The sequence below is a fragment of the Trichosurus vulpecula genome, chromosome 7 (genome assembly GCF_011100635.1).
Source record: "Trichosurus vulpecula isolate mTriVul1 chromosome 7, mTriVul1.pri, whole genome shotgun sequence".
In the NCBI taxonomy this organism is placed as follows: Eukaryota; Metazoa; Chordata; class Mammalia; order Diprotodontia; family Phalangeridae; genus Trichosurus; species Trichosurus vulpecula.
The window spans coordinates 27,264,787-27,291,034 of NC_050579.1; the positions used below are offsets into that span (position 1 = coordinate 27,264,787).

General features: G+C 43.0%; 1 protein-coding gene across 1 annotated transcript in view; it reads left to right on the forward strand.

Moving 5' to 3' along the window:
* Window positions 1-3,864, forward strand: part of GALNT17 (polypeptide N-acetylgalactosaminyltransferase 17) — a 315,475-nt gene extending 311,611 nt beyond the window's left edge. Inside the window, 3 exon segments of the mRNA XM_036768136.1 lie at window positions 1,834-2,001; window positions 3,109-3,232; window positions 3,857-3,864. Coding sequence (XP_036624031.1) covers window positions 1,834-2,001; window positions 3,109-3,232; window positions 3,857-3,864 — 300 coding nt within the window.
* The last annotated feature ends 22,384 nt before the right edge of the window (window positions 3,865-26,248 follow it).

Below are 26,248 nucleotides of genomic sequence, written 5' to 3' on the forward strand. Positions count from 1 at the left end.
ATCTAAGATCCGGATCTTTCTTGAGAGCAATTAATCAATTTGATGTCATTATTCTCTGAGAGCAAGATTGCCTAAAAGGCACAGGGCCCTCCATCCCTCGCTCTCAGCCGTCGTAGCTGTTTTTCTGGCTCAGACTTGGCCAGGAGATGAACCCCCAGACCCCAGAGCAGGGGGGTCCCCCTTTCTCAGCCGAGGTGCCTTCTTGTTCCCTTCACAAATAAGAAAATGGCCAGGTTATGTCTGTGACTGTGAGAGGTTGAGAAGAGAGTGAAAAGAAGAGGAAGGGAAGTTTGAACAGTATTTTCTTTGAGTTTGTTTGGAAAGCAGAGGGGAGACAGAGGAGGCCTGGGTCACCCAGGTGAATGAAAGACTGGCCCCATCAGTTCTGGGTGCCTGCTCCTAGCCGCCATGATTTTATCTGAGGACCGTGTGGGGTAGGGCTGCCGGAAACCAAGGACGGGAGCAAACGGCTAATTCATTCATTCAACAGCTGCTCATTAACACTGATAGCCAGCATTTATACAGCACTTCATTTTAACAGCATGAAAGAAGAGGTACTGACATCCCCGTGACCACCATACTTTAAGGACCATGGGACTTCTCCATCTGATCACACCTCAATCCTTCCATGGTTTGCATCTCTCCTATTAAAATGGGAGCTCCTTGAGAGCCTCTATCTGTATGCCCAGTGCTCAGTATATAATATGACATAATATAATACAATATAATATAATATAGCTTATACTTTACCAAAAAAGTAGGCTATTCACTGTGAGCTCCTTCTCCCTCAGTTTTCTTCTTAAAATTCTTCGGTATAACGCCTCACTCTGTCTCCTTTTGCTCCGGTCTTCTCTGCTTGTGCATCCTGTCCTGTCTTCTCTAGTTGATCACTCCCACAAGCATCCCTTTCTCTCTCTAGCCCTCATCTTCTCCCTATCACCTGTCTCCACTGCTTCCTACACATATTCCCGGGTCACTCCCATCCTCAGAAAGGTCTTCACTTGACTATAGCATCCCCTCAAGCCAGTGTTCTCTTTCTTCCCTCCCCCCTACCATCCAGTCTCTTTGAAAAAGCTATTGAAACATGTTGCCTCCTTCTTCGTTGTGGTCTCCCCCCTTCTCACCCAGGTCCTTGGCATCATTAGATGCTGGACTATCAGATACCAACGAGATGACATTAAGGAAGATGCATTTCCATCTGTTGGTCCCCGTGCCCTCAGGAAGCTTTCTGTCTGGCTGGTAGCTGAAGCCTTCTGTGTTTTGTCTCCCTATCTGGAGAACAGGGATGATGTTTCATTCAGCCCCTCTCTCCAGGGTTTTCTCATTGCTAGACCCAAAGGTCTCCTCTCAATCTTCATTCGTGTTGACCAGCATTGGGCCATGCCCTCCTTATTACTCGCATGTCCCTAGGTTTTCACAACCCTGCTCTCTCCCTGTTCTCTCTGTCTGCTGCTCATTGTCCCCCTTCCTTCTCACTTTCCTCTGTTTAATCATATTTTTTGTTATGGATTTCATCCAACAAAAGGGATCCCTCAGATCCAAGGATTTGAACTCGGGTCTTCCTGGCTCCAGACTCAGCGTTCAGAACAGGGAAAAGGCATGGTCCTGTTGGGGAAAAGCACCTGTTGGGGTAGAACAGTTGTGGGATGGTTTTTGCTCTTGACCAGGTGTGTTGGCCTTTGGCTGCTCCAGCTTAGAGATGTACAGGCATCATCGCTCCGTAGGCAGGTGCTGGATGTATCCGGTTTCGTGTTTAGGGCAGGAAAGCCATTCTTAGTATTTCCTGGCTTTGTGATCCAGTGTCATTCAGCTCAATCAGTGTTGTTTCCCCAGCTCACCCGCTACACCAGGGAAGGCTTTCTGCACCTGGGCGCTCTGGGAACCACTACCCTCCTGCCGGACACCCGCTGCCTTGTGGACAACTCAAAGAGCCGCTTCCCCCAACTCCTGGACTGTGACAAGGTCAAGAGCAGCCTACACAAACGCTGGAATTTCATACAGGTTAGATCCTCTCCCAACCCCTCCTCATCACCAGTTACACCCAAAGGACACAATGTCCAGAACGCTGGACCGGGATATAGGAAGACGTGAGTTTGAATTCTGCCTTAGACACTCACTAGCTTTGCGGCCCTGGGGCAGTCACCTAACCTCTTTCAGACTCAGTTTCCTCATGTAAAATGAGTATAATAACATTGTGCCTACTCACAAAGGATCAAATGGGATAAAATACAAACTGTTTCCAAAGCTTTTAAAGCATCAAACTGTCCTAAAACTTTGAGGACGTCCTGCATATAAGGTGGCTTTCAAACCTTAAAGCCCGATATAAATGCTATTATGATGATGAATATTAATGGGATTATTATTATCATTATTTCTTCCTGAATTGTGTGAAAAAAATATATAGTCTAAAGAGGTGATGACTTTGCCAAGGTCACATAACCACGTGATTACCAGCCAATCAGAATCCACATTCAAACCTCACTCTCCTGGCTCCTAACCCAAGGCCTTTTTTGCCTTCTCTGCATCATGATGAGTCATCATCCTGGGAGAATCATTTTCAACATATTGGTATTCCATTCAGCTTTCAGTCTGGGTCCACTTCTGGATACCACATTTTAAAAAAGCTAGAAATTCTTTGTTAGAAGGAATGTTAGAAGGAGAGAGGAGGGGAAAGGATATAGGGGAAAATCTTGGTGAGACAAAAATAAAGGCTATCAATAAAATCTCTTACAAAAATAATCCTGATGCTGGTGAGGAGGAAGTAAACAGATAACTCAGCTCTGGGCTCAGGAAACCAGCATGATAGTAATACAGGGCCTCGACTCTGGCATTGATTCTTTGTGCAAATTCTATGGTGAGGTTGGCCATTCTCCCTTCATCCTGTTGCTAAGCCCATGTCTCTCCTTTCTCTCTCTCTCTCTCTCTCTCTCTCTCTCTCTCTCTCTCTCTCTCTCTCTCCCTCCCTCCCTCCCCCCTCCCTCTGTCTCTGTGCCTCTGTCTCTCTCTATTTATCGCTCTCTGTCTCCTTCTCTCTGTTTCTCTCCCCTCCCCCTGCCTTCTTTCTGTTTCTTTCTTCCACTCTCTTTCTCTCTCTGTCCCTCTCTGCAGAATGGAGCAATCATGAATAAGGGGACAGGCCGCTGCCTTGAAGTTGAGAGCCGGCCCAGCATCGACCTTATCCTCCGCAGCTGCACAGGGCAAAGGTGGACAATTAAGAACTTCATAAAGTAGAGCAGGGGAAGCTGGGGAGCCCTGCCCTCCAGAACCTGCCTTGGCTCCCCCATGCTCTCTTTCAGAGCCTGGGAGAGAAATCAAGAGCCATGCAGGGGCTTTGTTGGCCTTCTGGGGTCTTCTGAGGGGCCACTTCATCTCTCATAAGTGGGGAAGCTGGTGGGGGTATCCAATCCCCCCCGCCTCATTCTGCCTCCTTCTTGGAGTCTCATCAAACAATGAAGCTTCTTTTGGATGGAGCCCACCTGGATCAGACAATCCTCGGATGGGTTTGCTCAGAATCATTCACTGGGGCATCTCACCCTTGATCTCGGAAAGCATCCTTACTCTCAGCTCTACGAAAACTGCTGCTGTGTCTCTGGCCAGGGATGCTGATAATTCAAAGGAAAGAAACTGCCCCCTCAGCCCCTTATTTCTCCTTCTCTTTTCTCCCTTCTCTACAAGCACACACACACACACACACACACACACACACACACACAAAATCCCAGTCTAAAGAGATAAAGAACATCCTCTCTTTTGGACCAATAGCTTATATCATTTCTCTTTTCAGTACTTTGCTGTAGGAGTTAAATGCCACCTCTCTCTGTGAATGTGTTAGGCACATTTGGCTCCTGCTCCTCAGCCTCTTGAGAAGAAAGATGCTAAGCTCCTCCCTCATCTGTTCCACCTCACCCCCACCCTAGGGAAGCTACCAGGGCCTTTAGCTGGCCTTGGTCCTGAAATGCATTCTTGTCCCCAAATGTTCCTTCTCCACAAAGCCCTTCCAAATGGTATCTATTGGCTGAGCTTCTGCTGGATGTTTCCAGAGCCCTCCCAGACACACGGCCATTCGGTATGACCTAGCCCCAAGCACATGCCCAGAAGGAATCCAAGGGTTCTGGAAGCTTGGAGGGTAAATGCTTGCCATGTGGCTTCTGCCAAGCTGGGCCTCTCCTTGTTTCTTGGGGCTTTTATTTTAGCCAGCTGGTGGCAGATGAGAAAAGATATTTCTTGTCTTAACTTGAGCTGGAGAAGGAGAAATCAGCTTTGAAAAGCCCGTATCATTGGGTCTCAGTTACCTAGAGGCAATCAAACTGTAATGCTCCATGTGTTGGGGACTGCTGAGCAGTAACTCCCACTGAGTGTCCCCATATGTTCTGGGGGAAGAGGATGAAAAGGCAGCTTGATATCCCCACCGTGAGAGAGGAGTTCACCGTCACAGCCTGCTATATTATCTGGAACCTGACCCATCGAGAGAAAACCCGAAGACCTCAGTTTCCCATGTGCCCTCAGCAACCTCAGGATCTGGTGCTCAGACTTTTTTCCCAGAGCCCTGGGGCTGGGGCCTATACAGCAGCCCCCTAATGAGGCCATGGGATTATGGGGCTGTGCATACTAAAGCTATTTTATGCCTGTGTCTATATTTCCATCCCAAACTCTGCTGAGGATGGAGAAGGCAGTGATTTCCTGTCTTAGGAGTAATAATTTTTCTGATGCCCTCTGGTTAGGGTACACTTATAAATTAAAGTTAATATATGTGTGTATGTGTGTGTGTATGTGTGTGTGTGTGCGTGCGTGCATGTTTGTGTATGACTGTCAATGTGTGAGTGCATGTGTGTATATGACTGTGTGTGTGTGTGTGTGTGTGTATGTGTGTGTGTGTGTGTGTGTGTGTGTGTGTGTGTGTGTGTTTAGAACATGTAGGTCTAAGTGCCGCTGAGTTTGCTGCTTCACCTTTTCACCTGGCTTGGGACAAGGACATCTGAGGCAGGGTTTGGGTGGGTGAAGGCTCCACACCCAAGGCCATGTTTTGCTGGACTGAAACACGAGTTCCCTCTGTGGCACCTGATGATGTGGAAGAAGCCGATGACAGCCTCAAACTTGACAGGACCCCTTAGTATCCAGTCCCCACCTCTCCATCCTCTTTGCTCTGTTTTCCCCGCCCCAGGAATTGCATCCCTGTAGGAGACCTGAATTGCCAAGAGAGGCATTCAGGGTAGAGTTGGACTCTTTCTTATTAGCTGTTGCATCATCCCTTGTGAAATAAACATGTTTTAGCACTTACCAAAATCAGGCGTGACTGGAGTTTGTGTCTTGGTCATACCCTCCTGCTTCTTGGTGGTGGGGAGGGGGTGGAGCAAATTGCCTGTCAATTCAACTCAATTCACTGCCACAGGGATGACCCCTATGATCCAGGCATAGGAGCAGTGAAGAAAGGAAAGGGAAAAAATTAGTAAAAGTCAAAAAGGACAAGAGAAACTCCATGAAAAAACATAATACAATGGAAAGAATCCTGGACCTGGAGTTGGAAGGTTCAAATCCTGTCTCTGACACTTACAACTTGTGTGGCCGTGGGAGTAAACAGGGCTGGGTAGTCCAGTAGTTAGCATACTAAGCCTGGAGCTCAAATCAGACACATACTAGCTGTTTGACTTTGAGCAAATCATTTCCCAACTGTCTGAGTTTCCTCAAATGGGGATGATACCACCTACCTCACATAATTTTTGGGAGGATCAAATGAAATATTTGTAAATCACTTAGCACATGTCTGGCACATAGTAGACAACTAATAAGTGCTTCCTTCCTCTTCTCCAGGAAAAGTAAGGGCCTGGGTGCATAATCCAGGGAATGGTGTGTCACCCTTCTAACCAACGAATGGTGAGTCTAACCGTCGGACCCACCTTCTTAACCTTGTAGAATAGGCAGCAAAGCAGAAATGGGGGGAAAATACAGAGAAATCAAGCAAAGACATGGAGGACAAAGGAGCCCATACTCTCCCTCCCCCCAATTCCATCCCTGCAACACCATACTGCCCCACCCCCACCGAAAGTATCCAGCAAACATCCTTATACAGCTGTGTCCTCACCAGACCTGCCACCTACACCAAATTGGGCCTTAGTCCTACAATGGTACTTCATGAAGACTGAATATTCTGATTCATCTGCCTATTCACTATTTCCTTATGATTAGCAAACTCCTTGTCCCTGTATTGTTTAATCATTGACTGCCTGGGAGTAAAACTATCCCCAACTCCCAATCTCTCTTCCATCATCACCACATTGCCCAACCCTACCATATCTATCCCACTCTAATTCTGCCCAGACCTTCCATCATCACCATGTTCCCCAACCCTACCATACCCATCCCATTCTAATTCTGCCCAGACCTTCTATTGTGCCCTCTGGAATTCCCTTTCCATCATGAATAAATGTCCCTTCATTCTGGAACTCTTCCTTTCATACTCTTTTCCTCTACTTGTACTCACAGAAACCTAGCTCCCCCAAATGACACTGCATCCTTGGCTCTTCTCTTTAGCCCTGGCTAGACCTTCTCTCAGATGCCCCAACAAAAAGGAGAATTGGCATCTTCTTTGCTCACCACTCCCAATTCCAGATTCCCTTTGCCACCATCACTCAGAAACCTATTGTTTAAAATTCACTCTATTAACATTTTTCATCCTACACAGATCAAACTCTTTAAAAATGATTTTCCCCTTTTTTGTATTGTATCCTCAGCACCTGTCACGGTGCCTGGCATATAGTAAGTTCTTAATAAATGGTTGTTGATTGATTATTCATTGTGGTCTATCTACCTCAGGTCATTCCAAGACCTCACTATCTCCCTTTCCTCCCCAACACCTTCCCTTACATTCAAGACTTCAGCATGCATGGTAATGCTCCCTCCAACACCCTAACCTCCCAATGCTTCCAAATCCTCAGATGCCATGACCTCCCCTCTACTCAGCCTGGATTAGTCACTAAGCAGAACCTTCTCAGGCCATCACTTTCTTTGCTTAGCAATCTCAACTCTAAAGCAATCAAATCTAACTCTACGTTATCTTTTACTCTCAAATAAATTGCCCTTCCCTCGGTCTATCACTAAACTCCAATCCTGGATTGTGCCTGCCATCCACCTCCTCCACTTTTACTCACATATTGACCAAGGAAGTTGGAGAAAATCAGATGACTGATCTTAGTATTTAACCTCCACTGTTCTCTTCCTGCTGATGGATGCCTGATTACTCAATCTCCTTAAGCCTTCCACACCTTCTCCTCCACCCTCCCCTCTCAGCTAAAGACCTCACCTCCTAGTTTACTGAGATAAGTGAGGCCATTCATCAAAAGATCTTTCTTCTGTCTTTCTTTTCATCTCAGAATCTTTGTATATCACCCCCTATCTACCTTCCTTTCCTCCAGTGTCTCATAAAAGTAGCCCTTCTTACCAAGACCAACCCATCTCCATGTGCCCTAGATCACATCTCCTGCTCAGAAGACTATCTCCTGAAATATTCCCCCCCCCCAAACTCTGATCTTCAGTCTCTCCCTTTCTGTTGATTTCTTCCCTTATTGTCCTTCAAGACACCCAATTCTCCTCCATTCTTAAAAAAATAATCTATTGGTGACACTACTATTCTCTCAAGCTGTCATCCTCTGTCTCTTCTCCCTTTCTTTTTTTTTTTTAAATTTATTTATTTAACATATTTGGTTTTCAGCATTGATTTTCACAACAGTTTGAATTACAAATTTTCTCCCCATTTCTACCCTCCCCCCCACTCCAAGATGGCATATATTCTGGTTGCCCTGTTCCCCAGTCAGCCCTCCCCTCTATCACCCCTCTCCCCTCTCATCCCCTTTTCCCTTCCTTTCTTGTAGGGCAAGATAAATTTCTACGCCCCATTGCCTGTGTATCTTATTTTTTAGTTGCATGCAAAAACTTTTTTTTTTTTGTTTTTGAACATCTCTTTTTAAAACTTTGAGTTCCAAATTCTCTCCCCTCTTCCCTTCCCACCCACCCTCCCTAAGAAGTCGAGCACTTCAACCTAGGCCACGCATGTATCATTATGTATAACCCTTCCACATTACTCATGTTGTGAAAGGCTAACTACATTTTGCTCCTTCCCAACCCATCCCGCTTTATTGAATTTTCTCCCTTGACTCTGTCCCCTTTCCATAGTGTTTGTTTGGATTACCTCCACCCCCATCTGCCCTCCCCTCCATCTTCCTCCCTCTTCTTTCCTGTGGGGTAAGATACCCAACTGAGTATGTATGGTATTCCCTCCTCAGGCTGAATCTGATGAGAGCAAGGTTCACTCATTCCCCCCTCACCTGCCCTCTCCCCTCCTCCCACAGAACTGCTTCCTCTTGCCACCTTTAGGTGAGATAATCCACCCCATTCTATCTCTCCCTATCTCCCTCTCTCAGTATGTTGCTCTCTCATCCCTTAATTTCATTTTATTTCTTTTAGATATCGTCCCTTCATCTTCAACTCACCCTGTGTCTGCTCTCTCTCTTTTACATATATATATATATATATATATACACATACACATATACATATATATATACACATACAAAAGCACACATATATATACCTACATACACATGCATACATATACACATAGCTACATACATACATACACATTCACTTATATATATACATAAACATATATATATATATATATGCATATTCCCTTCAACTACCCTAATACTGAGGTCTCATGAATCATACACATCATCTTTCCATGTAGGAATGTAAACAAAACAGTTCAACTTTAGTAAGTCCCTTGCAATTTCCGTTTCTTGATTACCTTTTCATGCTTCTCTTGATTCTTGTGTTTGAAAGTCAAATTTTCTATTCAGTTCTGGTCTTTTCACTGAGAAAGCTTGAAAGTCCTCTATTTTATTGAAAATCCATATTTTGCCTTGGAACATGATACTCAGTTTTGCTGGGTAGGTGATTCTAGGTTTTAATCCTAGCTCCATTGACCTCCGGAATATCGCATTCCAAGCCCTTCGATCTCTTAATGTAGAAGCTGCCAGATCTTGGGTTATTCTGATTGGGTTTCCACAATACTCAAATTGTTTCTTTCTGGCTGCTTGCAGTATTTTCTCCTTGATCTGGGAGCTCTGGAATTTGGCAACAATATTCCTAGGAGATTTCTTTTTTGGGATCTATTTGAGGAGGCGATCGATGGATTCTTTCAATTTCTATTTTGCCCTGTGGCTCTAGAATATCAGGGCAGTTCTCCTTGATAATTTCTTGAAAGATGGTATCTAGGCTCTTTTTTTGATCATGGCTTTCAGGTAGTCCAATAATTTTTAAATTATCTCTCCTGGATCTATTTTCCAGGTCAGTGGTTTTTCCAAGGAGATATTTCACATTGTCTTCCATTTTTTCATTCCTTTGGTTCTGTTTTATAATATCCTGATTTCTCATAAAGTCACTAGCTTCCACTTGCTCCAATCTAATTTTTAAAGTAGTATTTTCTTCAGTGGTCTTTTGGACCTCCTTTTCCATTTGGCTAATTCTGCCTTTCAAGGCATTCTTCTCCTCATTGGCTTTTTGGAGCTCTTTTGCCATTTGAGTTAGTCTGTTTTTTAAGGTGTTGTTTTCTTCAGTGTATTTTTCAGTATTTTTTTGGGTCTCCTTTAGCAAGTCATTGACTTGTTTTTCATGGTTTTCTCACATCCTTCTCATTTCTCTTCCCAATTTTTCCTCTACTTCTCTAACTTGCTTTTCCAACTCCTTTTTGAGCTCTTCCATGGCCTGGGACCAGTTCATGTTTTTCTTGGAGGTTTCTGTTGTAGGCTCTTTGACTTTATTAATTTCTTCTGTCTGTATGTTTTGGTCTTCTTTGTCAGCAAAGAAAGAATGCAAAGTCTGAGACTGAATCTCGGTGCGTTTTCGCTGCCTGGCCATATTCCCAGCCAACTAACTTGATCCTTGAGTTTTTCAGTGGGGTACGACTGCTTGTAGATTACAGAGTTCTATGTTCCACGTTTGGGGGGGAGGTGCCAGCTCTGCCACACCAGCACTGCTCCTTCCCCAACCCCCAACCCGAACTGGGCTTAGATCTTCGGCAGGCTGTGCACCCCTGCTCTGATCCGCCACTTAATTCCTCCCACCAGGTGGGCCTGGAGCCGGAAGTAACAACCGCTGTAGCTGCCCCACCTCCGCTGCCCCCCAGGGGCTGGAAGCCAAACCGCGAACTCCTTCCACTCCCGCAGCTTTTCCCACTAACCTTCTCCGCAGTCTTTGGTGTTTGTGGGTTGAGAAGTCTGGTAACTGCCGCAGTTCACTGAATCAGGGCGCTAGGGCCCCCTCCGCCCAGCTTCTGGTCTGGATGGTCCATGCTGCTCAGGCTGGGCTCTGCTCCACTCCGTTCCCAGCTCCCAGCTCCCAGCTCCGAGCTCCGTGTGGGATAGACCTCACCCAGAGACCATCCAGGCTGTCCTGGGCTGGAGCCCTACTTCCCTCTGCTGTTTTGTGGGTTTAGCCGTTCTATAATTGGTTCAGAGCCATTTTTTATAAGTTTTTGGAGGGTCTTCCCATGGAGCTCACATTATTCCCTGCTTACCAGCCGCCATCTTTCTTCTCCCTTTCTTAGTCAAACTCCTAGAAGAAAAAAAAATGTTTACACTCATTGTCTCCACTTTCTATTCTCTCCCCCCCTACAAATGTGGCTTCTGGCCTTATCATTCAACTGAAATAGCTCTCTCCAAAGTTACCCATGATCTCTTAATTGCCAAATCTTATGGTCTTTTCAGTCCTCATCTTTCTTAACCTTTCTGCTGTGTCTCTCTTCTCTGGGGTCTCGTGACTCTACTATCTCCTGTTTCTCCTACTTTTCTGACTATTTGTTATTGGTCTCTTGCTGGCTCACCATTGGTACAATACCATTGAGCTGTGTGTTCCCCAAGGCGCTCATTCTCTCTCTCTTTCTCTCTCTCTCTCTCTCTCTCTCTCTCTCTCTCTCTCTCTCTCTCTCTGTCTCTCTCTCTCTCTGTCTCTCTTTCTCTCTCTCTGTCTCTCTCTCTGTCTCTCTCTCTCTCTGTCTCTCTTTCTCTCTCTCTGTCTCTCTCTCTCTTGCCCCCCTTTTTTCTCTCTCTCTCTTTCTCTCTCTCTTTTGCTACTAGGTAAAGAGACCTTATTTCTTACCTAGCCTTAATTACTGAATGGGCATTGCCTCAGTCAAATAGAGACCTGTTAAAAACTTTAGTTTAAAAAGGCCAAGGTCTCCCACTGCATCCAGGGTCATCTCCAGTCATCCTGATATATATCTTGCCACCAGACCCAGTTGGCTCCAGAGGAGAAAGTGAGGTTGGTGACTTTGCATAGCCCTGCCTCACTTAAATCCAATTCACTGGCATGTCATGGCATCAACTTCCTGATGTCATGGTCCTATTGGAGAACAAAGAACAAACAACAACAACTCTCTTGGTGACCTTACCAGTTTCCATAGATTTAATTGTCATGGCTATACAGATGACTCCAAAATCTAACTGTCCTATCCAGTCCTTTTCCTGAGCTCCATTCCCATATTTGAGACATCTCAAATCGGATATCTTAGACACATCTCAAAGTCAACTTGTTGAAAACAGAACTCATTATCTTTCCCCCAGAATACTGACCCCTCAACCAAACCTCCTTGTTTCTGTCAGGGACAAGACCATTTTTCTAATCTCCCAAGTACGGGACCTTGATGCCACATATCCGATCAGTTGCCAAGTCTTCCATTTTCTATCTCTACAATAGCCCTCCCATCCAAACACTTTTCTCTACTCTCATGGTCACTGCCCTCATTTACACTTTCTAACCTAGAATATTACAATGGCCTCCTGGCTGGTCTCCCCTTCCCAAGTCTCTTCTGACCCACCTTTTATACAGCTGCCCAAAATATCTTTCTTAAATGCAGGTATGACCGTGTCACTTTCCCATTCCATGAACTCCATTGGCTCCTTCTGATTAACTCCTGGATAAATTTTTAAATCTATTGAATTTTTTAAAGCTTGTCCCAATATGGCCCAACTTATCTTTCCAGCCTCACTGTATATTACTCCTCCTACCAGACTCTACCATCCAGGCAAACTGGCTTTATTTCTGCCCCTCACATACAACAATCATCTCCAGTCTCCAGATGTTTGCACTGGCCATTCCCCCAAGCCTGGAATATATTCACTGCTTTTCTCTGCCTCCTATAATCCTTCACTTTCTTCAAGAGGCAGTTCAAGCCTCAGCTCCTTTCCTAGTCCCCCCACCCCCACCCCCATTTGCTAATGCCCTCCCTAACTGCACTGTTTTTTAATTTTGTGTGTGTATTTACGTATGTACTTATGTCTGTAGGTATGCTGCTCTGACACTATTTAAACTTCTTAGAGTAGGGATTGTTTCATTTTTTGTCTTTGCTTCCCCAGTGCAGATTGGCATACACTTATCACTTTATAGCCTTAAATAATGTCTGGGGCAAGGAAAGCTTGAGTTGCATGAGGTCACACAACCTGCATGTGTAGGACTTGAACCCAGGGCTTTCTAACCAGAAGGCTGGCCCAATATCTATTATGTCATCCTGCCTGCCCCTCTTGACATAGGTACTCTCATCTCCCACTCTCCCTGCCTTTTTCTCTCTCTGTCTGCATCTCTTTTTCCCCCCTCACGTTTTTATACAGTAAAAAGGCACAGATGGTCTTCTTGAGAAAGGTCCAAGCCACCAAGCCACCATTTCTGAATCACATCCATCTGTGTCCCTTGTTGAACTGAGTTTCTTCTTAGATGTCATTTATTTGAGTGTTGGCATCAAACCCACCTGGTGCGTGTCTGCATGGCAGGGAGGATGACAGAGAAGGGAAGCATCAGAGCTCTGATTAGGATCCTGGAGATGCACTGTGAGTAATCACCATCCTGGGGCCACCCACAATCCTTTACACTCATGTTCCAAAGCACTCCTTCAATCTATCATCAACTAATTTTACCTTAACAGCTTCCCTGGGAGACAAAAGAGCAACATGGGATGGCGAAAAGAGCTCTAGATTTGGGGACCTTGAAATTGCCTTGGAATCCTGGCTTTGCTATTTTTCCGCTCTTGAGAAAATCCCTTTCATCTCTCTGAGTGGGCCTCAGTTTCTTCATCTGTAAAAAGAAGGTGATAGATTCATTGGCTCCTGAGGTCTCTTTCAATCCTACATCCGTGATCCTAGGTGGTATAGGAAATAGAGTGATGGTCTTGAAATCAGAAAGACCAGAGTTCTAATGCTGCCTGAGACACTCACTAGTCCTGTAATCCTAGGCAAGTCTGATCTGTCTGCCTCAATTTCCTAACTGAATAATCCAGATGATACAAGCAAGTACCTCACAGGATTGTTGTGAGATTCACAGGAGATAATATATGCAAAATGTTTTGTAAATCATTAAGCAATAAACAAATACACATTATGATTGGTCTCTTATTATCCTACGGCAAAGACAACAGGATGTTTAAGGCTCCAGCTATTGCTAATGTTCCTTCCAATTTTAAATTCTCAGAAACAAGTATTACCTTCATTTTTGAGTCACTAAACAGAGATCCAGAGAGGACATTAAATTATTTGTGTGTTGGTGGTGGATGGGTGGGTGGGTAGCCTATTAGCGTTAGAACTGATTCCTACTGCTCTTTCTATAAAATGAGCAAGATGGACTCTAATGGCTAAGGTGCCTTTCAGCTCTGAATCTGTGATCACATAGTTGGCACAGTGGATAAAGTCCTGGACATGGAGCCAGGAAGACACGAGTTTGAATTCCACCTCAGGCACTTTCTTCTAACTATGTGACCCTGTGCAAAGGACTTCATGAGTCTGTGTCTCAGTTTCCTCATCTGTAAAATGGAGGTAATCTTATCAGCCACCTCACTGTGTTGTTTTGAGACTCAAATGAGATAACATAGAAGGTGCTTTACAAACCTAAAAGCACTATAGAAATGGTAGCTGTGAAATGGTCATTACTGATAGTGGTCATTCCCGTCATGATTGGCCCCAAACCTCAAAGGGGAGAGTCTTGAATAGCCCAGAGGAGCCTCTGCCCAATGCCCAGTGAGTTTAATTGCTTTCTGGGCCAGGAACGCAGCATATCTCAATGCTTTTCCTCCAAAGATGTTCCAGTTCCCAAAGGTGACTCATCACCTCCCAGCATCCTCCCCACCTCCAACTCTTTTGTCCCCATTTCCAAAAGACACAGCCTTTGGACTGTGTAAACCTGGCGTTAGCAGAGGACAAAGGAGGCAAAAGCCCCACCCCTCCAACTGGAGACCCTGGATATCAGATTATATCCTTAGGAAGAAGAGGAGAAAGAATGAAGAAGCCAGAACTTTGACTGGCTGAGGTTAATGAACTTCTAACTTCAGGACAGCTCAGCTTCCTTGAGACAGTCAGCGGGCAGGGGAGGGCAGATGTCAAAACCTCACCCATAATTGCACAGAGATCTTAGCTTAGCCTAAACAAAATGAATCTAAGTGGAGAATTCTCTGCCCTTGCTTGTTCCCTGAGAGCCTGGTCAGAAACAAAACAAATCTGAGGGAAAAAATCTGCTGATGGGTTAGATTTTCTGGGAGAAAATTGACATTGTGTCAGAGACTGAGTAATGGCATTTCCTAATAATGCTGAATATCCCCATTAACAACCATCAGATTCCAAACATTAGGGTCACAGGGCCTTGACACGTCTCCTCGATATGGTTTGGTTTGGTCACTCTAGGGAGAAATCAGCACTGACTGGTTGTGGTTGCCAGGCAGTGGGGTTCAGAGGCAAGGGAGAGGAGAAGAGTTCCTACCAGTGGCTCCCTGTCCATCATCATTATCGTCCCCATGTATCATCTCTTCTAACAGTCACTATATGTTCCGAAAGTGCACGACTTTATGCCTGGGAGCTGGCAGACAACACATAGGGCTTCTCTCCTGCCTCTCTCCACTGAGTGGGGAACTGAAACCTTCCCTTTCTCCCATCAACCACAATGGATGTAAAAAAGGTCTCTGTTGCCTTAAAAGTCCAGCTCCTCTCCTTCCACTCGCACCTTTGTTCTCTCACTCTAAGGGTTACCCTGTATTCCCACGTGTAACTTCCTTAACTGTCAACCAACAGATACAATGGATAAGAGAGATGTTAACATTTAGGGTCAGAATAGACTGCTGATTGTTGTCATTGAGTCATTTCAGTCATGTCCAGCTCTCCTTGACCCCACTTGGGGTTTTCTTGGCAAAAATAGTGGAGTGGTTTACCATTTCCCTCTCCAAAGTTCAGTGACTTGCCCAGGGTCACACAGCTAATAAGGGTCAAGGCCAGATTTGAACTCAAGATGTCTTCCTGACTCCAGGCCTGACACTCTATCCATCGTGCCCCTATAAAACTACTAATGATCTAAATCTGGGAAACTAAAAATCCGATGGAACTAAGATTTGTAAAGCCTTAGAAAGGAGAAATTCCTTTATGGTACCTGGTGGCGCAAAGGATCAAGAACACAGAAACAGAACCAAGTATCCTGGTTAATATATGGTTGAGGGCCATAATGTATTAGATGGGGCAGAGGGGTAAGGCCAGGGAAGCTTCCATAGAGCTAAGAAACATTAGAGGCATTGAGTCAGACACTAAGCAGTTATTTATGAGCACACTGGTTTGGGGACACTATCTGAATTTATTTTCCTAGGACTATAAGTAACCTTGGGTCTGGAACTGGCAGTAAAGGGTTAGATATGAAAACTAGAAAGTTCTAAAATGTGATGGTTGGTCAAGAGGTCAGAGGATGAAGCAAATCATCAAGTTAGGATTGAGGGGGAAAAATAAACCTTTAACCTACAGGACAATAGGCTCACAGGTCCCTGGGGTATAATCGTTTGGGCCAAGATCTGATGTTAACATCTATAATCCGCCATGATGGTGCAGTGAAGTGGGGCCTGGCTGGCTTGCATTCAGGACCTGGGTCCTTATCTACAACAAATCACATCGCCAGTTTCAGGGTTGAGTCTATCCATCTCTCCAGTGGGAATGATGGCTGATGTCCCCCAGTCCCATGCCTGCACCTGCCCTCCATTTCTGCCTCTCTACTTAGACTGCTAACTTGGTTGATTATAATCGCTCAGCAGCTGCTACTTAAGCTGAGTGTCTGAGTTTCTCCACTTTTCTGCCTGGCATCTGAGTCCAAGAGCCCCTCCCTGCTGCCAAATGAACTTGGGGAACAATGATGGCAGAGCAGTGGGAAAAGCCCAGTTGGAGTCACATCAGAGAAAACTGCAGGGCTAGGCAGCCATGAGTATGCATAAGTGCTCACAGACTGAGTCAAGCAAATGGGATACTCGTTAGCCAACTCAAAAACAGCCAACATTTCTAGGGTGCTTTGAAGTTTTCCAAGTACTTTACATACATTATCACAAACCATCCCCGTAAAGGAGGTACACTACAGGTATGATTATCCCTGTTCTACAAATGGGGAAATGGAGGCCCAGAAAAGTTAATTGATTTGTTGGTGTTTACACAATGAGCCTCAGGTGTAGGATTCTAATCTAGGTCAGCATGTTCTCCACTATGACACTGCCTCTTAAGACTGGCTTTGGAGTCAGATTTCATATCCCACTTCTGACTCTTACCTGTGTGACCTGGGGGCATGGCAGTTAACCCTACCAGTCCATTTCCTTATCTGTAAAAAGACAGATAAGACAAAAGGGGAAAGAATCAAAGGCACAGGATTGACAGCAGAGTTGATCACAGTGTGGCAAGGCTCACGTCGTTAACAGATAAAAGAGGAAAAAAGGAAAATGAGAGATTATGCAAAAGGTTTTTCAATAAAAGGAAGAGAAGAGTGAATAAAAACCTAGCTCACACGAGATAAACTAGAAGAGAAGACTGAAAACAAGATTAAGAATGAGTAAAACCTCCAAAAGAAACCAAAGCACTTTGAACAAATATTATAACACGAAGAAGGTTGCCTCTGGCATCTGGGGTCATCTCTAGTCATCCTGATCTATACCTGGCCACTGGACCCAGATGGGTCTGGAAGAAAAAGTGAGGGTGGTGACTTTGCACAGCCCTGCCTCACTTAAATCCAATTCACTTGCATGTCATGGCATCACTTTCCTGATGTCATGGTCCTCTTCAAGAAGAAAGGACAAACAACATAACTTGAAGAAACATGAGCCCATATTGCCCACTGAAACTTAGAATCCTTTGGACTCCTCATAGATCATGCAACTGGAGGAAGGGTGGGCAGAAGGATTCAGTCATGATATAACATATGGACAGAATTCAGAGCCACATACTAGAGGGTAGTTAGTATCAAGCCAGAAGAAAAGAAGACTGGAAACCCAGCTGGAGCCAGGACTCTCCCTTTGGAGGTCATTTAAGGCAGGGACCTCGGCCCAGCTGACTCCCATGTCTATCATTGTGAGGAAGATAAGGTAACTACATTATAGCCTCAAATGTCTAAACCACAGGGAAATGAGAGTTGTTGCTATTGCTGGTTGTCCTTCCTTCTCTGAGAGGACTATGACATCAGAGAGGTGATGCCATGACATGCAAGTGAATTGGATTTAAGTGAGGCAGGGCTGTGCAAAGTCACCAGGCTCACTTTCTCCTCCAGAGCCCTCTGGGTCCAGTGGCCAGATATAGATCAGGATGACTGGAGATGGCCCTGGATGCAATGGGAGACTTTAGCCTTTTTAAGCTAAGGTCTTTAACAGCTCTCAGTTTGACTGAGGCAATGCCCATACAGTGATTAAGGTTAGGTTAAGTAAGAAATGAGGCAGAGAATGGCCTCTTTACCTAGTGAGAGAGAGAGAAAGAGAGAGAGAGAGAGAGAAAGGAGCCTTGGGGGACACACAGCTCAATGGGAAATGAAAGGGAAGGGTGGAAGGGGTACCAAATAGTAAGAAATTGAGTTATAGAAAATATAAGAGAAATGCTAAAATAACAAAAATATCAAGGGGAAAAGCATGAATAAAAATCTAGTTTACAGGCAAGTAAACCAAGAGAGAACCACAAAATCAGGAAGAAAAATGAATACAACTTTCAAGAGAAACTAAAACACTTTAACAAATATAATTTGAAGAAAAATAAACCAGTATTACCTACTGAATGATATAATTCTGTGGACATTGCAAAGATCATGGAATAAAACTCCAGAATTATTCAAAAGAATGCTAAAAGTCTTGGAGAAGAAAATAGAAATAAATTTATTTTGGAAATCAGAGCTTCCAACACAGAAAAAGACCACAAATAGCTGGATTTTTAAAACATGAATATGTCACAGAAAATTTCCCAAAGAAATAGATGCTCTAATAGAAAGAGATATCTAGAAAGAGAGAGAATAAAGGAAGGAGTGGACAAGAGAGAGAAGCAGAGACAGAGAAACAGAGAGAATAATAGATATGGAATGCAAAAATATTGAAGTAGAGGAAAATTTGACAAAAGAGAACAAAAAGGCAACAACTTTAAAGAAGATATGAATTCTATACAAGCCAATCAACTAATCTTGAAGACAGGCTGCACGGAGACCACTTAAGGAAAAAATTTAAAAAAAAACATTTAAGTCCCTGCTCTCCACGACCTCTCATATAGGAGAGTTCAGCTGGAGATCAGATGGAGAGACCCAGTGGGCCTTAGGGTTCATTGTTTGGTTCTTTGCTTGATGATGTAGAAGAAAATCTTAATACTCTTTATTTTTGGCAAAAGAGGCTGTTTATTAATTAAATTCTAAGCATTTTTCTTAGAGCCAATGTTCTTAACTTTTTAGTGTGTTGTAGACCCCTTTGGAAGTCTGGTAAAGCCTACAGTCCCATTTTCAGCATAATAGTTTCAAATGCATGAAATAAAATACAAAAGATTAAAATGAAAAAAATTATACTGAAATAGTGATTAAAATGAATATATATATTTAAAATATAAGTTCAAAAACCTTAGGTTAACAATTCTTGAGAAATCTAAAGGAATAGACTCCAACCTGCTTTTGAAAATACTTTTGACTCAAACTGTTTTCCACTTATGATTTCCAGGGTTTAAGACAAAAAATATTTTCCATATGTTTTTTAAATCCAAATTTATTGAAGTTTAGGACAACATGGTAGCCAATGTATTCTTTTTTCTGTTTCTTTTCTTTCATAAATTCAAAATTCCATAATAAAACAAAAGCTACATAGTTTAAGCTAAGGGTTTCTGGATTTACCAAATATGAGATTTCATCAAGCAATACTATAGTTGCCAAAGGGCAGCAAGGTGGTGCAGTGCACAGAGTGCCAGGTATGGAGTCAGGAAGATTCATCTCCCTGAGTTCAAATCTGACCTCAGACACTTACTAGCTGTGTGACCCTGGGCAAGTCACTTCATTCAGTTGGCCTCAGTTGCCTCATCTGTAAAATGAGCTGGAGAAAGAAATAGCAAACCACTCCAGTATCCTTGCCAAGAAAACCCTGAATAGGGTCATGAAAATCTGAATGACTGAAAATGACTGAATAGCAACTATTCAAATGATATTATAGAAATAGATAATAGACAAAAATAATTTCTTATGAGGTCTAGCTTAAAAATGATTGGTCTTCCTGGAAAACAGTGAGGTACCTCAAAATAAGGGTTAGTGAACCAAACAAAAGGATCCCCTCCTTTGTTGTTCATTCTCCATTTTTGAAGAGGCCTAATGATGTCCGAGGGTGACACCTTGATAATATGAATTGGATTTCAGCACAGTAGAATTGCACAAAGTCATCAGAGTCATCAGAGTCCAGTGGCAAGACAAAAGTCAAGACAACTGGTAATGGCCCAGGATGCAGTGGATGACCTTGGCATTTCCAGTGTCTGACCAAGCTCTAAGGCCTCCACTTTCATGGCCATTGGAACAAATTATTCTCATCTGCCTATCCCACCAGGGAAAGTCTTCACATAGACACTCCCTAACTCACTGGTGGGTTTGAGGCCTTCAACCTGGTTAAGCCTACCTGCTGAGATGTTTTTACTGGAATATGGCTGCTGTTCATTCTACAGCTTCTTGAAGCCACAGGTGAGAGTTAAGTGCCAGGTGGACACCAAAGATGGGTGAACAGCCCTGAAAAGGGCTTGGCAAGTCCTCATACCACAGGTGCTAGACCTCCCTGAACATCCCTTACACCCCATATGGAAGGTAATCTCAAAGAAAGGACATTGCAGGTTGGGGGTAGAGAACTAGGGGCAAGGCCAGGGGAAAAGTCCTCTATAAAAGAAAGTGGGATTTGAGTTGAGTCTTGAAGGAAGAAGCCAGGGAAGCCAGAAGGCAGAGAGGAGGGAGAACATTTCAGGTATGGAGTGTCAGGTGTGAGAGACAGTACTAGGCCAGTGTCCCTGGATTCTATGATACATGTAGGGAAGTAAAGCTTAAGAAAATTGGAAAGGTGGGTAGGATGGAGCCTTGTTGTGAAGGACTTTAAAACGCAGCTCCCTTAAATCAATGATAAAGAAGACACTTACCTTCCCTTAACAAAAGGGTCTTTGTGTCTTTTTAAGGATTCCCCATTCACTAAGGTCAGGATATCTCTAAATGAATTAAACCCAGAGACTCCATTCTGAGCCTGATCACCATAAACAAAAGATCTGCACACTGGGTCCTTGTCATTAAATTTTCTATTTAAGGGAAAGTTGATTAAATCTTTCATTACAGTGAGACAAAGTACTTCAGACTAAAATACTGGTCAAATATTATTATTTAATATTTCTAAAGGGGGAGGAAGGATATATGCCTCCACATTACCATGTCAGTCATTTAATAAACCTTATTAAGTGCCTACTATGTGCCAGGCACTGTGCTAAGCACTGATAATACAAAGAAAACAAAAGATGGTCCCGCTGTCAAGAAACTCATAGTCTAAGGCAGGGGTGGGGAATCTGTTGCCCTCTAGGTCTTTAAGTGTGGCCCTTCGACTGAATCCAAACTTCACAGAACAAATTCCCTTAATAAAAGGATTTGTTCTGTAAAACTTGGACTCAGTCAAAAGGCTGCACCCAAGGACCTAGAAGGCCACAATTTCCTCACCCCTAGCTAAGGTAAACAACTGTATAAAAATAAGTGGCAGGTTAAATTAGATATAATCAATAGAAAAAGGCAGAGGACCAGAAATCTCAAACTGAAAATCTTGTCCATTTTGTTTCCTCCAGGCAGATTTTGGATTTTTTTTTTTGGCGGGGGGCAGGGAGAAGGGGTGGAATTGATTGGAAACTTATGCTGAAAATGATCGTTGAGGATTTTCTGTATATTTTTAGTTAGCCAGTTTCCCTCTGACTCCTTCATCCCAGACAATCAAGGAGCTGTGCATGTACTCCATCTGTACCCAATTCTGTTAATATTCTCATCAAAAATGTGGCTGGTTCAGAATATAAAGTGGTCACCTCCCTGTCTCACTCTTGATCCCCACCCCACGATGGGAGCTGGGGGAAGCCAGTGGGATGGGAGTAGGTATGCCAGTAAAAGCCATGAAATAGGGAAATGGAATGGACTAGAGGCACTTCAGACTTTGGAATTCTCAGTCTTTCCTGGTCTCTTCAGCATCAGACCTTGTATTTAACCTGGATTTGTAGTTAGAGGCTAAAAGCCCACTGGCTCACTTGCTACCTTCCCCGGCCATCTCCTTGGTAGATTTGATGAAGAATAAAGGAGATAAGTCTCACCTTCTTTCCTATTAGCCTGTCTTTTTACTCTGTTTCTGATCCAGGGCATCAAGATAAAGGATGGGATCCAGGGCCCGTAAAGTGGGAACCAGGGCCCTGGATTTCTCTGAACAAACATGGAAAATCTCCCAGATGTACAAGATGGCATCTGCTGTAGACCTTGAGCTGGACCAAATCACTGCAACAGTGTAAGAAAGGAATGCTCCTCTCTGAGTGGTACATTGGGAAAAAAAAAGTCTTGAACTTTGAGTCCCAGGATCTGAATTCAAATCCTGGATGTGCCTCCTTTATGACCACAGCAAATCACTCAATCTTTCTGGGCCTCAGTTTCTTCACTCGTAAAATTAGAGGGTTGGACTAAATGGCCTCTGAAGTTACTTCCTACTCTAAAGGTATGATTCTATGTGAATGTTGTAGGTCAAGAGAGATCCATATCTAGGAAAGGGCAGCTCTATCTATGGACTAAGCAAACCACTGCTTTGTGATTTCCATGAATCTCTGAACTCCATGTCATTCAAATCCGTGTCCACAGGGAGACAGCAGAACCTGGTAAAACAGAACACAGAACATAAGGTCAGGAAGACCTGGGCTCAAACCTCACCTCCAATATTCATCAACTTTGGGAAAGCCAATTAATTGCTCTGACCCTCAGTTTCCACATCTGTAAAATGGGTGTAAAATGGGTGAGTCCCATGTCATGCCATTGTAGGTTTAAAATGATACAATATTCATAAAGATCTTTATAAACATTGAAGTGTTATAGAAATGTCAGATAAAGTTTTGTCCTCCCATAAATCCATTGTATGTTGGATTTCTTTATTTATGTCTAAGGTTGTAAGGGTCTCCCCCTGGAACACATGACATTATGCAGCTGCCAATGAAGCATGCGGGCTGTCCATCAGTTATCTCTCATTTATCAGACATGATGAGTTCATTTCCTCCTCCAGGCATATATCAGGAATATCATAAATGATAGATTTAGGTGGGGAAGGAACCTCTTTCCTTAGTTATTTTTTATTATTATTTTTTGCATTATATATTTATTTACATATCTGTATTTTTATATATTTTATGTATTATATATATTTATGTTTTTTATTTACATATTTCTGAACTTGCTGTATTCCCTCCCAAGAAAATGGGAGCTCCTTGAGAAGGGGGACTATCTTGATTTTCTATTTACATCCCTGAGAACTTAGCACAGGTTGATGCTGGTTTTGTTCTGTCTGTTTAAAGTGAAAGAGTGAGTACTGACTGAGTCAATCACCCCACTCCACCCCAGTTAAAGTAACTTCTTTAATCATTTATGAATAACTCAATTGATTCCATCCTACCCCACTCAAGGTAACTACATTAACCAGTTGTGGAAACCTCTGTTGAGCCAATCAATTAACCACTGCCATTAATACAGGAGTTCTTATTTAATTTGGAAGGAGTAAAAGCTATTAAATGAATTGATGCCACAGAAAAAGTATATTGGGATTGGTTGAATAAATTCAGTTATACACTGCAGAGTTTTGATAAAATAACATACCAGTTTGGAACCAGAACATGTGCCAATCTAGAGCTGAAAAGTCAGTCAGTCAACAAACACTTATACATCTACTATGTGCCACATACTATGCTAAATGCTGGGGATTGTAACAAATGAAAAACCCTGAGAGATAGAGTTTCTCGGTAACTAATAATTTATAAATTAGGCTAGTTAATAATCAATAAATTGATGGCCAGTGGTTTCTCTTGAAAAGCAAAGACAAAACCATGAAGAGCTTGAAAGCCTTAAATACTTTTGTAAAAGGGAATGCTCCTGACAAGTGAAGATCAATCCTGATTGGTGGGCATTTAATGAGGAGGTGGGCTACACAGCTCTTAAATCAACCCTGGTTGGTGGATATTTAATGAGGAGGTGGGCTAGAAGTCTCCAGTTCTTCTTGTTGAGAAGGTAGCTTGATCATGAGACTCAGCAGTCTCCTGCAATCTGGACAGGGGAAGCCATCTCCATCCAGACCACTCTGGTTGGTTTTCTTCCTCATGAGCTGAGTCACTCTAAACTCTGATGGTGGGTACAAGGACAAGGCCTCTTTTCCTTGAAGTAAGAACTTGCCTAGACTGAATTCTGTTGACACTCTAAACAAAAGTAAGGTCTGGTCCAAGATGTACTTGGAGGATTAGGGGTGATCTCAATCAGTCATGCCCTTCAGAGGCTGACCTTCCACAGGAGCTAGGCCTCAATGAAGAAACAGAGGAGATAAGCCTGGATCCCAATTTAACAACTAGTTATTAATATAATAGTAAAACAATAAGTTCTCTCATGATACAAATACAAAGTCCCTATGAGGGAATCACTAAAGAGAGGGAGGAGGGGAAAACCCCTTTGTTTTCTCCTTGTGAACTTAAAAAAGGTTAAAAGGTTTGTTTTTGCTTCTCAAAGGGCATCCTAGCCGTGTCCCTGGAACATTAGTGATTGACTGCAGTGTGTGAATTGGAACCAAGGACAACCTAGACACAGGAAGGAAAGGTAGTAGCAGGATTCTATGGTAAGCCCAGTAGAAAGCTTTACCAGGACAATGGGGAAATTCTTAGGGGGAGGAGCATCCAACGGGAGAAAAGGACTTCCAGCTGAAAGGCTTAGCCCCTTTGCCACAACACACTCTCACTGCAAGAATATTGATATTAAAAATCCATGATTAGTCCAACAAAGAGAAAACTTGAGGGCACATGACAGACTCCTTCAAGGACTTGAAAGGGCTGTCATATAGAAGAATGATTAGACTAATTTTGCTTTACCCCAAAGAGTAGCACTTTCACATGTGCCCACTTTCTCCTAGAATATGCATATACTTTTGAGAACATACACCCCTAGTTCAGAGAAGTTTTATATCAACCATTAATTACAGTACCTTAATTAATACCCATTTCTAAAAGCTATATAAATCTGGCTCATGATAGCTAGATAAAGACAGCTAGCTGGTACAGTGGATAGAGCCCTGGGTCTGGGGTCAAGAAGACCTAAGTTCAAATCTAGCCTCTGTTAACTAGCTGTCTGACCCTGGACAAATCAGTGTTCTCTGTCTGCCTTAGTTTCCTCATCTGTCAAGTGAGTTGGAGGAGGAAATGGCAAACCACCCTAGTATCTTCGCCAAGAAAACCCTGAATAGGGTCACAAAGAGTCACAGGTGGCTAAAACAACTCAACAGCAACAACAGAAATAGATAGATAGATAGACAAATAGATAGATAGATATCATCAGTGGGGGAAGCACACATTTGGGAGCTTATGAGTTACAGTACTAGAGAATCCCCCCCAAGCCTTCAGGGTTACCCTAGACAGGATAGAACCAATTATAAAATTTTCATTTATACCTTGGAAATCAGCAAACACTACACATCAAAGTTTGATTTAATATTTTGTTGTCTAGACTTAAGAAAGTGATGGAGGAAGTGGTAATAATATAATTTAAATTTAAAAGTGTGTAGTATGTTTTTCTTTTTAAGAACCAGTTAAATATTTGCCAGAACAGCACTGTCCTGTAGGGAAATCAGCCACTCTATAAAGATCCAAGATACTAATCAGAGCATGAGTTGGGAGAGTGGACCCAGAGATTTCACCATAGAAACAAAATGAATGAATAACAAAGGGAGAGAGTGACCACAGTGGATGTTTCTATTTCTTATGAAAAAAACCCCTCTAAATTCCTTTGAAACATCCTTTTACAAACAAGCAAACCATATGGTACTTATAAATAACTTCTTTCTATTGAACTAGGTCTCTAAAAAGCCACTACTTGGAAGACTGGTTTAGCTTACTTCTAATTAATATATACACTTGAAGGTAACACAATCACATTTCTTATTAAATATTGTGTATTTGTTCATATGTACTCTCTTTCCCATCCTGCTCCAACCCTAAGTGATTCCAAATTAATTAGTATTAATTAGTATGAAGCCCCAATAAAACTGGTAGAAGTCTTCTCACCAAATGTGTTGACCACTGTCATGGAGGATGTCCAGAGCAGGGACCAAATAGAAGAGCAATTCCCTCTCTGTGGTGAGGTCCTCCAGATGCTTCTGTCTGAGGATCATATTATGCTTGATTGTATTAAGCAAGGAAACATTGAATAGCCTCCCAAATGAGATGCATAAAAACACAAAAGATTTCAACCTAACAATCCACATGGGAAAAACCAAGTGGATGAAGAGTACCTTTTGTCCAAATCATAATATACAGTTGGATGGACAGCCCATAGAACTTCTCCCTCAGTATGTGTGTGCATTTCTACGTGAGAATATCTCTTGAACAAAGATCAATTGTGCTTAGAATTGCAGAGGTGGGAGAGAGTGCGCTTGATTGTGTTTGGGAAATTGGTCAGCACTTTAAATGACTTAAATGGTATCCCTGAAATACCATTACCTCTTGAGACAACTCATATTACTTTTTTTTCAAGTTTCAATTGTTGGAAAGTTCTTCCTTACATCAGGCTTCAGTCTGCCTCTCTCTCCTACCTATTGTTATCAGTTCTACCCTTTGGGGTAAAGCACAATAAGTCTAATCTGTCTTCCACATGACAGTCTTTCAAATCTTTGACTAAATCTATCATGTCCTTTCAAGTTTTCTCT